This window comes from Nicotiana attenuata, unplaced genomic scaffold (assembly GCF_001879085.1).
Source record: "Nicotiana attenuata strain UT unplaced genomic scaffold, NIATTr2, whole genome shotgun sequence".
In the NCBI taxonomy this organism is placed as follows: Eukaryota; Viridiplantae; Streptophyta; class Magnoliopsida; order Solanales; family Solanaceae; genus Nicotiana; species Nicotiana attenuata.
The window spans coordinates 52,677-64,941 of record NW_017674353.1 but is presented as its reverse complement, the minus strand read 5'-3'; the positions used below and the strand labels follow the sequence as shown (position 1 = coordinate 64,941).

Here is a 12,265-nt window from a genome sequence, read left to right as displayed (position 1 = left end):
GAAGAGAAGTAAATACTACTATAACTATGGTGCAACATTTAATGAAGGGTAGTTTGGTCATACTAATTGTTTTCGTCTAGAATTTAGTATTTTCTTAATGGGTATGTCCAAAGCAAATTGGTCAGTTATTGTGGACCGGAGGGAGTAATAATTAATGTAGGACGCAGAATCATAGGAGAATTAACGAAGAGGAAGAATAGCAGTTAGCAAAACTAACAAACTTGTTTTGTGCAACCTGAAAAAGCTCTCAGTCCTTTGAACATTTCTTAGGCACTTTCCAACTTCAATGCCCCTTTCCAAAATCAAGCATCTTTCTCTTTCTCTCTCCCTTTCACGCCCTGTTTCCTTTTCTTTCATTTGCAGATCAGTTTGCTTCATTTCTATTGGTTTAGAAGTTTCATCGCTCGCCACTTACCCAAATGGTATGTTGTACGCAGTTCTTTCACTGTATAGATTTATGTGATACATATATTTATAACAAGAAATGATACTGTATTCTCATTTCCGATTTAACATGGCCAAATCATCTGCTTTTGGTTTGCTCCAAATTTCGAATGTTGTATTTTGTCATGTATATATTCCTTGAGTTGAGGGTCTTCGGAATCAGTCTCTCTACCTCCACGAGGTAGGCGTAAGGTCTGCGTACACGTTACCTTCCCAGACCCCATCACTTGAATATGATATGCCTTTCATGATTTATGCACTAGACGTAATTACATAGAAAAAGCAACCAAAGTTTTTCAATAGAAATAATGCAAAATCTTAAATGCTTAAGAGGGTAATTTAAAAGCAATTATACCCTTTCTAAGTTGAAGTTTCGATTCCCATTCTATAATCTCTCAGAAAAGATGAACTTATTAACGTACCAATTGTTTCTTTAATTTATGTTCATGCATGTATATGAACTGTACTATTTTTTTTTTTCTTTCTTCTTTTGGTGCCATTTTGCGTAGGCGAATTCGGCGTCAGGGATAGCAGTGAGTGATGAATGCAAGCTGAAATTTTTGGAGCTGAAAGCGAAAAGAGACCACAGATATATAGTGTTCAAGATTGATGATTCAGGGCATCAAGTTGTGGTTGAGAAAGTTGGGAGAAATGATGAGACTCATGAAGATTTTGCCAACAATTTACCTCCCAATGAGTGTCGCTATGCAGTTTTTGATTATGACTTTACCACAAACGAGAATGTCCAGAAAAGCAAGATCTTCTTTGTTGCTTGGTAACAATCTTATCCTTTCATTTAATTTTTCAATTGCTAATTATTTCATCATTATCCACATATATGTCCTTGTTACTCTGATTATTTATCTTTATACTAACAGCGTAAAGATTTTTTACAATATCAATGCAGTTTAACTTGTGATAGTAGATTAGTTACCATTTTTACTTTAGGTTATCAATTAATGTTTGTCTTAGAATTTTTAGTGTAATTACCTTACAAGTGACCTAACAACAACAAGCCCAGTATAATCTCACAAGTGGGGTCTGGAGAGGGCAGTGTGTATGCAGACCTTACCTCTACCTTGAGAAGGTAGAGAGGCTGTTTCCGATAGACTTTTGGCTCAAGGAACAGTGACAAGGAAGCAACCATAACAATAACAAGAAAATAAAAGAAAAACAAAGACTCACGTATACTAACAAATATCTAGAGATAAGAAATACAAGAATATTACTAACAGTGGCGGAGCCACCTTATAGGAAGGGGTGTCAAATGACACCCCTTTGCGGGAAAAATACACTGTGTAGGTAGGTACAAAAATAAATTATATGTATATATATATATATATATATATATTGACTCCCCTTAATTTCCTGGTATGTTTACCTTTATATATTTTGGCACCCCTTAACGAAAATTCTGGCTCCACCACTGATTACTAATACTATCGGTAAGAAAGACACAACATATAATAAAAAGTCTAGGAATAGGTAATAAGAATATTACTAATACTACTGGTAATACTAGGAGACACCATCGATACATATCAACCTTCGGCCCTAATTCTCGACCTCCACATCCCTATCTAGGGTCATGTCCTCGGTAAGCTGAAGCAAGTGACCTAATTCTGTAAACATTTTTTATACTGTCAATGCATAGAATTCAACATTAATTTTGTGTGGCGCTAATTAATCATGTATAACGTTTTACATCCAGGGCACCAGAAACAGCAAGAGTAAGAAGTAAGATGTTGTATGCAAGCTCCAAAGACAGATTCAGGAGAGAATTAGATGGTGTCCAGGTTGAGTTGCAGGCTACTGATGCAAGTGAGATGAGCTTGGATACCTTCATTGGGAGAGCTCGTTGAAATTAATATCTCTTACCTAAATATATTTGGCCTATATTCATTGGCAATTTGTATACAGGCCCTTCGTTTATTGGATTTTGAGGAATGTGTTCTTTGTTATTTCTTTTACTATATATGGTGTTCAATTTTGTCTTTTTAGTAGCTAGGCTACTAGTATGATCTTGTGACCATTTGATTAAGAATGTCATCAATGTTTATTTGAAATTTTTACCTGTTTTCCCTCTTTGTTATCGTAAATTCCTTTGCTTTTCCAGAACTCTCCAAGGGTTTATCTGAATTAAGTCCCAAAACAGGATTTGCTTAAGATGGTTGAGCTGATAAACCAATGTTCGATATGAAAGTACATAGTTCTTTATTACTTCTGATTAAAAGGCAGCCCGGTGCACTAAGCTTCCGGTATGTGCGGGATTCGGGAAAGGTCGGACCACAAGGGTCTATTATACGTGGCCTTACCCTGCATTTCTGCAAGAGGATGTTTCCACAGGGTAAGGCTGCGTACAATACTTCTGATTGTGAATAAAAAACAGCTAACTCAGCAGCTAGCCCTTTATTTTCTTGCTTAGTTCTCTTGTTATAGGCTTTATTCACATTTGGATGTTGATCATTAATCTGGAAAAAAACACTAAACTAAATTCAAGCAGTAGCATCAGACCAGAAAACATCAAGTTGGCCCCATTGCTTCTTAGGCACTATCAGAGCCTTCCAAACAGCTTTGGACGCGTCAACAATGTTGTTATCACAATCATGGTGGTTGTCACATCCCATTGTGGAATCACAGTCGTCAACAACCATAGCATCCGCTTCCCTTCCGTTCCCATAAATCGTAATGTTCTTCATACACCTCTTTTCGCCATTGAACCAACCCGTTGAGAGTGCAACCACCGGTGTGTTATCCGAATGGTACTTGTTGTCACACTTGGACGACTTCCCACCACCTTTTTGGAGACTGTTGATAGTTAGAACAGCCATTGTCTTTGCAGAAACAAAGTGATTGGTAGCCAGTTTTGCAGTTTCCTGCTGGTTATCCCTTTGATCCTTCCGCAGTTCCGCTAGTATTGCAAAAATTGTCACGGCTTTAATGAGTTTTTGTGGCGATTAAACTCGCCCCAAAAGGTGAAAACTGCCCGACAAAAGAGATTTTGGGTAGGTCGACCTATAGCACTACTATTGGTGGCGACTAAAGTAGTTGCCACAGTAAGTAGTCACCGAAAACCTGATTTCCTATAGTTCTCTAGCAATAAGAAATGTTAAAAGTGAGTTTGTATTGGTCAAAATCTGACCACAACGGTGAGATCGACTAACGCCCCGCTCACAGACGGCGAGGCAATAAGGATCAACATGAGGTGTTCCATATCCTGCCCTCACGACTTTCGTCGAAGCAGTAAAGGACGACCTCCAGCAAGAAACCGAGGAGTGTGAGGCATAGAAGAAGCGTTGGATAGACCACATAGCCGGAGGTCCAGGGCTGTATATATAGGAGGGTAAAAACCTCTCACAAGGGAGGGGCTTCTTCCAGAAAAATATCTCTCCTATTCTCCATCTATCTCCTCTCGGGAGCTTCGAAAAACAGAGAGATGAGTGAAGTGATCCTGAGCGATCGATGTAATATGTAATAAGTTATATTCCATTGATTAATGAGGACAATATTAAGAAGTTTCAATGAGATCGTTTATCTTCACTTCTCTTTGTATGCAATTCTTCCTCTAGTTCATTGATCTGGAATTCATTATGAATGACTAAGATTTACCCCTTCATTTTCTTTGATTGATTTGTTCAAAAAGGTTGTAATATCTTTTGATCCAAACAATTTGGCGCCGTCTGTGGGGATTTCTTAGTGAAATGTCCTAGTCTCTTCCAGATCAAAGGCAAGGAACACGATTATCCCCCGAGAAGATCGCCAAGGCGAGGCCCTATCCAAGCGTAATAAAGATGCAGCCTAGAAAGGAAAAGAAAGCTGAATATCGAATATCGGAACGGCTCCATCACTCATCGAAAGGCCAAGAAAAACGAGCTATGTTATCAACCTACTCTGATTCACCGATTCATTGGATGGGGCTAAGAATAGTATCGTTCTAACTTGCTTTCTGCTCTCTGCTCAAGTAGGAACACAAACACCGCGCAATCGAGTGAGCAAAGAAACACCTCCATCGAGGAATGAAAAACTACCACGCGGCAATTGGAATATCACCCGCCGATTATATCTCCGGACCGAAAGGCAGGAGTCAAATAAGGAAACTCGTATGAACATGCCGAACAAACATAAGTGAAACGGTGACGTTTCATACCCTCCAGTATTACGCACTCCGATGCGAAAAATATCTAGCTGACTGGAACTCTCCCAAAAGACGCCCGATTCTCCGAAACTGACGACAGGTTAACATTTCGATAAGTCGAAATAATACCCTTTAAAGCCAAGGGCCTTCGCCAAAAGAGAAGAGTTCGACCTCGATCGAACGACGACGGTCTAACATTTCGATAAGTAGAAATAACACCCTTTAAGGCCAAGGGCCTTCGCCAAAAAGAAGAGTTCGACCTCGATCGAACGATGACGGTTAACATTTTGATAAGTCGAAATAACACCCTTTAAGGCCAAGGCCCTTCGCCAAAAAGAAGAGTTCGACCTCGAACAGACGACGATGGGTTAACATTTCGATAAGTCGAAATAACACCCCTTAAGGCCAAGGGCCTTTGCCAAAAGAGAAGAGTTCGACCTCGATCGAACGATGACGGTTAACATTTTGATAAGTCGAAATAACACCCTTTAAGGCCAAGGGCCTTCACCAAAAAGTAGAGTTCGACCTCGAACGGACGACGCCGGGCTAACATTTCGATAAGTCGAAATAACACCCTTTAAGGCCAAGGGCCTTCGCCAAAAGAGAAGAGTTCGACCTCGATCGAACAACGACGGGTTAACATTTCGATAAGCCGAAATAACACCCTTTAAGTCCAAGGGCCTTCGCCAAAAGAGAAGAGTTCAACCTTGATCGAACGACGACGGGTTAACATTTTGATAAGTGGAAATAACACCCTTTAAAGCCAAGGGCCTTCGCCAAAAAGAAGAGTTCGATCGAACAACGACGGGTTAACATTTCGATAAGTCGAAATAACACCCTTTAAGGCCAAGGGCCTTCGCCAAAAGAGAAGAGTTCGACCTCGATCGAACGACGACGGGCTAACATTTCGATAAGTCTAAATAACACCCTTTAAGGCCAAGGGCCTTCGCCAAAAGAGAGGAGTTCGACCTCGATCTAACGAATGGCGACGGTTCGACACGTCAATAGGTTGAAGTAATACCCTTCAAGACCCTAAGCCATCGCCAAAGAGAATTCGAAATAATTCTGAGGCCAAGGGCCATTAGAAGGTACAAAAGATTGGGACTCGCCGTGCGGAAATCTATCTCGCGCGTAATCACGGAAAACAAAAACAAAGGTAAAAGTACAAGACAAATAACAGCGAAAAGCTCTTCTTTATACAAAGTAATTGCGCAAATGGTCGCGGGTTACATGAGGCCCAAGTCAACAATAAAAAAAAACAACGACAAGGGAAAAGAAGAAGGAAATAACACCGACAACAAAAAAAATGAAGGAAGAAAACAACAAGCAAAAAACAAATCAAAATCACTACCCCTCTATTCGGCATCATCATCAGCACCCTCTCCACCATCACCTCCGGGGAATTCACCTTCGGCGCCCGCGCCCTAGTCAGCCTCTGGCGTCGCCGAGTCATACCCGCAATTGACGTGAGATTCTCGCGCTTTCACCCGCGCTTCTTCATATTCGGCCTCGGTCACCTTGCCCGCCTCCCACAGATTCCTATATATGTCCCGGTGCGCTTCAGCATGGACCTAAAGTTCATGAAACTGACGAGGAACGGCGGCAAAGGAAGATTCAAGTTGAGCCAGCAATTGCTCCCTTTCAGATTCCAGAGCATCGACCCGATCCCCCAAGATCGAGACCTCCCGGTCGATCTCACTAATGCGCTCTTCAAGCCTCTCCTCCCTTAGCGTGGTCGTCGCCCTTTCCGATTCCTGCTCAGATTGGAGGACGCGGATGGTATCCTCTAAAGCCGCCGCCCTCGCCGAAGCTGAGGACCAGGCATTCTCCATGAATTCCAACCCGGCTACCTTTCTCTCCATCTCGGCCAATTTTACCACCCACTCTGCACTCATTGCTTCGACCCTGAGGAGGTTCTGATCCATCTCAGACTGCATCGACCTCAGCTTCTCCTGGAGATATTCACACTCCGCAACAACTCCTTTGCCCAGCTCGAGCTCTTCATCCTTCGCATGGAGTTGCTCCTCAAGCGCACTCTTGCTATGAATAGCCTGCAACAGTTCCTGGTCCCTCTTCTCTAACTCCTCGCCAAGAGTCCGGTCACAAGGGTTAGCCTTCAGCCGCTCATGCATCTCACGACACCTGTCGCGATAGCGCCGATATTTCTCCAGCATCTTCAAGAAGATTTTGGCCCGAATGTTGGCCCTGCGAATACTCTCCACCTCCAGCATATACGTCTGAAAAATGAGAATATGGGTTAGCCCCCCGTCATCAAGAAAAATGAAAGAAAAACAACAGGGATAATGTAACTTACTCTTAAGCCCATAGCGGCCACCTCGTCCATCAAACCTGTATCAGGAACGTTCCGAAGGGCCATAGTCTCGGCCTCGGAGCACAAAATATCGAACTGCAGCACCAAATCCTCCATATACCCCAAAAGGTTGACATCCGAAGGAATCTCAAGAAAGCGGGTCGGACCTCCCGCTTGAACCACCGAATGGGTAATGCCCTCCTCAAACATCCTAACATCATCAGGGTCGAGGTGCGACTCGGATTAATAGTCGTCGACCACGACTCCCTTTCCTCTGTCAGCAGCTGAAGAGGAAGTACGACCACGCGCAGAGGATGAGGGTACGTCCGAAACCACAACGGCGGCCCCAGTAACCTGACCTTCCGTCGCGGCAGGACGCTGATCACCAACAATAGCCGGAGTCTCTGGTTGAGCAGATGCAACGGCCGGCTCCGTCCCTACAGGGGGAACCGTATCAACCCCCACTCCAGATCCCGTTGAAGGAGAGTCGTCCTGATGAATCATAGTTGGGGGTGCTGTCTCGAACCCCACTCGCCGCTTTTTGAAAGGACCCCCTTCATCCTCAGTAGGCGGAGATTCACCCGTCGGGCGAGCAACACGAGTCGGAACTTCAGCCGGAGAAGCGGTCTCAGCAGGAGCAACTGCTGCCGCAGATTCAACTGAAGCGGCCCTCGACGAAGGACGAGCAGTGGGTACTGCGATAGGGCGAGTAGTTTAGGCTGGTTGCCGGAAAGCTAACGGAGGAGCCCTCGCCCTCCGTACCCTCCCTAACATCGACGAGCAGCACGTGAGAAATTAAATACAAAGAAGGGAAGAAAAAAAATGACAAATGGATACGACATCTCACCAGAAAGAGGCTTGCGCCCATACTTGTCATAGAAGGCCGCCCATGTGCGGATCCCCGCCGTATGAGGGAGAATAGCGCCCACCCACTCACGAATACTGTCAACGGGTGGAGGAGGCAATCTCGCGGCTGCAAAAAGTGGCAAAGATTTAGTATCACGATAAGAAATGGTCGTGCATCCCATCGACTAAAATAAAACAACATACAAACTTACGCGCAAAGTTCCATTTCTCAGGGAACCCCGTTGGATCCGCCAAGAGATGCTCGGTCCGCACGTAGAAGTAATTCTCATAAAAATGACGGTTAGCCCTGTCGTCCATTTTCACCACCAGGCTCTTTGACCCCCGAAGGCGCATGTGGACCATCGTACCACGAATATGCTGAGGGGCGAAGATGTTGAGCATATGCCCCAAAGTGACCTCACGGCCGGCGAGCTCCACGAACTTGAGCAACATCAGAAACAGTTTATACAGGTACGGCGAGAGTTGGGCAGGACATACCTCATAAAAGCGACAGAAGTCCACCACCAAGAGTGGGAGAGGAAGAGTGTACCCAATAAGGAAGGGGTACGCGTAGAACACGTAGTACTCGGGGCGGTCGAAATGGACGATGTCGTCTCCCACAGCCGGCCACATATCGATATAGCCGGGAATTCCCCACTGGACTTTCAAATCAGCAATATCCTCCTCCTTCATTACTGAGGGGACAGGTTCCGGCTCCTCCCCGACGCGACCGCTAAAATTAGCCCATACTCTTCCGGGGCGGGGCAAGATCTCGGCCACTGACGGAACCTCCTCATCCTCCACCGTTTCTGCCCCTCCGGTGGCCGGAGTATCGTTTGCCAGTGCCGGAATCGGGGCTGGAAGGTCAGCGCGAGAAGAATTACCGGCCATTGTGTCAACTTAGCAACAAAAAAAAGCGATGAAAGGAAAGGATGAGAGTTTTTCGGCTCACAGGAAGCAAATAAAAGTTTGAAGTTATCAGGAAGAAAGTATACTCGCAAGAATTCTTTCAGGCAAAAGGCAAGGGAATGTGTCAATCGAATGATGTGTTCTTTCTATTTATAAGAAACATAAACCTCCCCAGCGCGAAACCCAAGAGTCGCTTATCAAACCTGGTGGCACACGAAACATTTCAACTCTCTAAGAACGTGTGTCATAATGGCTGCAACCATGAAACGATGTTTCAGAACAAACGACGTTTCGGTTCCGAAACGGTCGCAACAGTCCTGGAATACCAAAAGGGTGTCGTCATCCTTTCCGAATCCACGTAGTACAACCAAGGAGTGATTAGTCATATTTCTCTCGGGTTGACAGCGGTCATAATCCGTCTGCCGATCCCGACAGGGGACGACCCCGACAGACGGAGGGACTAACTGTATTGGTCAAAATCTGACCACAACGGTCAGACCGACTAACGCCCGCTCACAGACGGCGAGGCAATAAGGATCAACATGAGGTGTTCCATATCCTGCTCTCACGACTTTCGTCGAAGCAGTAAAGGACGACCTCCAGCAAGTAACCGAGGAGTGTGAGGCATAGAAGAAGCGTCGGATAGACCACATAGCCGGAGGTCCAGGGCTGTATATATAGGAGGGTAAAAACCTCTCACAGGGGGGGGGGGGGGTTCTTCCAGAAAAATATCTCTCCTATTCTCCATCTATCTCCTCTCGGGAGCTTCGAAAAACAGAGAGATGAGTGAAGTGATCCTGAGCGATCGTTGTAATATGTAATAAGTTCTATTCAATTGGTTAATGAGGACAATATTAACAAGTTTCAATGAGATCGTTTATCTTCACTTCTCTTTGTATGCAATTCTTCCTCTAGTTCATTGATCTGGAATTCATTATGAATGACTAAGATTTACCCCTTCATTTTCTTTAATTGATTTGTTCAAAAAGGTTGTAATATCTTTTGATCCAAATAGAGTTGTTGAAGCCAAGTACATTATTCTGTAAAGTATTCATTTTATCACAGTAAATACATTGGCTAATGGAGACATTTTTTTTTTATTTTACATATAATTTTTGTAAAAAATTTCTGCAAGGCGTGGAAATGTGCATCCTCCCCGTCGCATTGTTATTATTAGTTTTTAGCACTAAGCTTGTCATAAAAAGTAAATAAATACGCTACAAAATAGATCTTATGCAGGTCGCTACTTAGGGACGGCAACCTACAACAATATTATTGGTGGCGACTGTCCTTTATCACTCTATTCTCTCCCTTTCTCCTTTTCCCCTTTATATTACACACGTCTAGGAACTGTAAAATATAACCAAATGAAAGGACCTAGGATTGAGATTCCAAGTTTTAGAAATAATGTTGTTTCAAGAGAGCATTGTGATAGAGTAGGCGTTCAATGTAAAAGTCCTATGGCGGACAGCAGAAGACAACAGTCGCTAAATGCCGTGACATCTTCGTTAAGCTGATGGAGACCATTTTTGGTTCCTAATTTGTTTTCGAATCAAATTATGTTGTCTTTTTGTCATGAGAAAATACATGCCTATAGGAATCTGTGTACGGAAGCTCAAGAGAAGATACAATCTAGACGGGCCATTTAATTTTTTTAACATACGAAAAACTTAGAGGATATTGGAATTTGAACACAACCTTGGAGTTTTATGTGACCAAACATTAATTATATAGACAAACCAGCTAGCTCTCCATTATTCAGAAACCAAAGATTTTATAATTAAGAATAGAGAGAGAGATCATGAAGATCTTTAGATTAGGTATTACATCTCTTATTGTGTTACTCGTTCTAGCTAGTTCCTCAGATGCAAGATTGCCAACCTGCAATCCTAGCGGCAAGATAAAGGCGAAAAAGCCGCCGACGGGACACTGTGACATTGAAGATGATGACATATGTTGCATCAAAGGCAAAGTGTACACTACTTACAAATGTTCACCCCCAGTTTCTAAGAAGAGTACCAAAGCAGTTCTCACATTGAATAGTTTCGAAAAGGGTGGAGATGGATATGGACCATCAAAATGTGATAACAAGTATCATTCTGATCATACACATGTTGTAGCTCTTTCCACTGGTTGGTACAATGGAGGAGGAAGGTGCCTTAGTAACATTACAATAAATGCTAATAATGGAATAAGTGTAAAAGCCATGGTTGTGGATGAGTGTGACTCAACTATGGGTTGTGATGAGAAACATGATTATCAACCACCTTGTCCTAATAACCTTGTTATAGCTTCACAAGCAGTTTGGAGAGCTTTACATGTGCCCATGAACGAATGGGGGGAGTTGGATATAACTTGGTCTGATGAATAGGCTAATTAAACTGCCTGTTTGTACTCCAATGTGTTATCAATCTCGTTTGAATATTTCTGTTTCTGTTAATTAACTTTCTTCAAAAGCTATATTACCATATTACTAATTTTACACAACTGGTAAACAATATACCACTCTTTGCTTCACATTAGGTAACGGTATTCTCTATCATATCATACTATATTATAAGTGTGAAGACTCTAAGTCAAAGTTAAAAGATTAAAATGGCCATGTAAAGTTGAATAACAATTTTGCCCTTCAAACAAACACTAATATTTCTACACCACTTTTTGTACAAAAATGTAAATGTAGATTTAAATAAATTTATTAAGCTACTGGACATCTTTTCAACATATAATGTATGAGAATATGAAAATGCAATGGACATTTTTTTTTAATTACGTGGGGACATTGATTCTTGCAATCTTGAATGATATATTAACTACATTATTTATTTATTGTGATTATTGATGATAAGTCATATGAAAAGTCATTTTAAACTCTATATTTATTGAGGACAAAAAAAGTTGACTGCAGCTCATAGTCTCTTCATTCTCAAAACTGCCTTCAGTGACCTTTCCTCTTACAAATGATTTGAACGTTGTAGGACTGGCCTAGAAATACATATAGCGTGAAGAAATCAGAGGACCAACAGATATTTTTAATGTGTATGAAGAAGTAAATTTGGTCAGTTCTACACTATTACCAACAGCTAGGTGCTAGCTATATTCCTAGTCAAAATGGTTCACTGCCCATGTAAGAACACATTTCCTTTATGTTAATTAATTTTTTATAGTACCGGTTGCTAGCACCACTTATCCTTCATGTTGCATCTTATTTTCCTATTCTTTTGTTTATTTGTTTTTATTTTTTGAATTTGATAATTATAAGCTGCATATTACAGTACTATTATTGATTTAGTTTTAACTCAAGAACATCTATGCTTGGTTCTCTTAATTAACTAAAGCCCCAATGCTTATTGCTAATTTTGGCATCAGTATCGATCTATTATGTAAAGTTCGTTATAGTTGAGACAAATATGATTTTCCTCGTTCTTTTCATACATGAACTACTTGTAAATGATACTATAGTTTAAAAATTGCACCTCTCGTGGATTTGAAAGTATCTTCACACTTCACATATATTCTTCAATAAACTTGGTTAAATCAAGCAACAAAGAACAAAAATATCTTAGTTAATTATTTTTACTTTCATCATCTTGTCTTCATTGCATCCCCCCCCACCCCCC

The 12,265-nt window shown here is 42.1% G+C and overlaps 3 protein-coding genes across 3 annotated transcripts; 2 read left to right on the top strand and 1 right to left on the bottom strand.

Annotated features, from left to right (window-relative positions):
* Window positions 1–282: 282 nt before the first annotated feature.
* LOC109218487 (actin-depolymerizing factor 10-like) lies at window positions 283–2,524 on the top strand. The gene is made up of 3 exons (XM_019382851.1): window positions 283–422; window positions 954–1,219; window positions 2,156–2,524. The coding sequence occupies exons 1-3, from the start codon at window positions 420–422 to the stop codon at window positions 2,304–2,306; spliced, it is 420 nt and encodes a 139-aa protein (XP_019238396.1). The 5' UTR covers window positions 283–419; the 3' UTR covers window positions 2,307–2,524.
* A 415-nt stretch (window positions 2,525–2,939) lies between these two features.
* Window positions 2,940–3,755, bottom strand: LOC109218486 (putative ripening-related protein 2). Its single transcript, XM_019382850.1, has 2 exons — window positions 3,620–3,755; window positions 2,940–3,355 (listed from the first exon to the last, which is right to left on the bottom strand). The coding sequence occupies exons 1-2, from the start codon at window positions 3,753–3,755 to the stop codon at window positions 2,940–2,942; spliced, it is 552 nt and encodes a 183-aa protein (XP_019238395.1).
* A 6,691-nt stretch (window positions 3,756–10,446) lies between these two features.
* On the top strand, window positions 10,447–11,016 carry LOC109218485 (putative ripening-related protein 1). Its single transcript, XM_019382849.1, has one exon. The coding sequence runs from the start codon at window positions 10,447–10,449 to the stop codon at window positions 11,014–11,016; it is 570 nt and encodes a 189-aa protein (XP_019238394.1).
* Window positions 11,017–12,265: the final 1,249 nt, after the last annotated feature.

Coding starts and splice junctions, on each gene's coding strand:
- LOC109218487 (XM_019382851.1), top strand. Junction 1,220..2,155: donor AAGATCTTCTTTGTTGCTTG/GTAACAATCTTA, acceptor TTTTACATCCAG/GGCACCAGAAACAGCAAGAG.
- LOC109218486 (XM_019382850.1), bottom strand. CDS start 3,755: ATGTGGTCTATCCAACGCTTCTTCTATGCCTCACACTCCTCGGTTTCT. Junction 3,356..3,619: donor TCCTTATTGCCTCGCCGTCT/GTGAGCGGGGCG, acceptor TTGCAATACTAG/CGGAACTGCGGAAGGATCAA.
- LOC109218485 (XM_019382849.1), top strand. CDS start 10,447: ATGAAGATCTTTAGATTAGGTATTACATCTCTTATTGTGTTACTCGTT.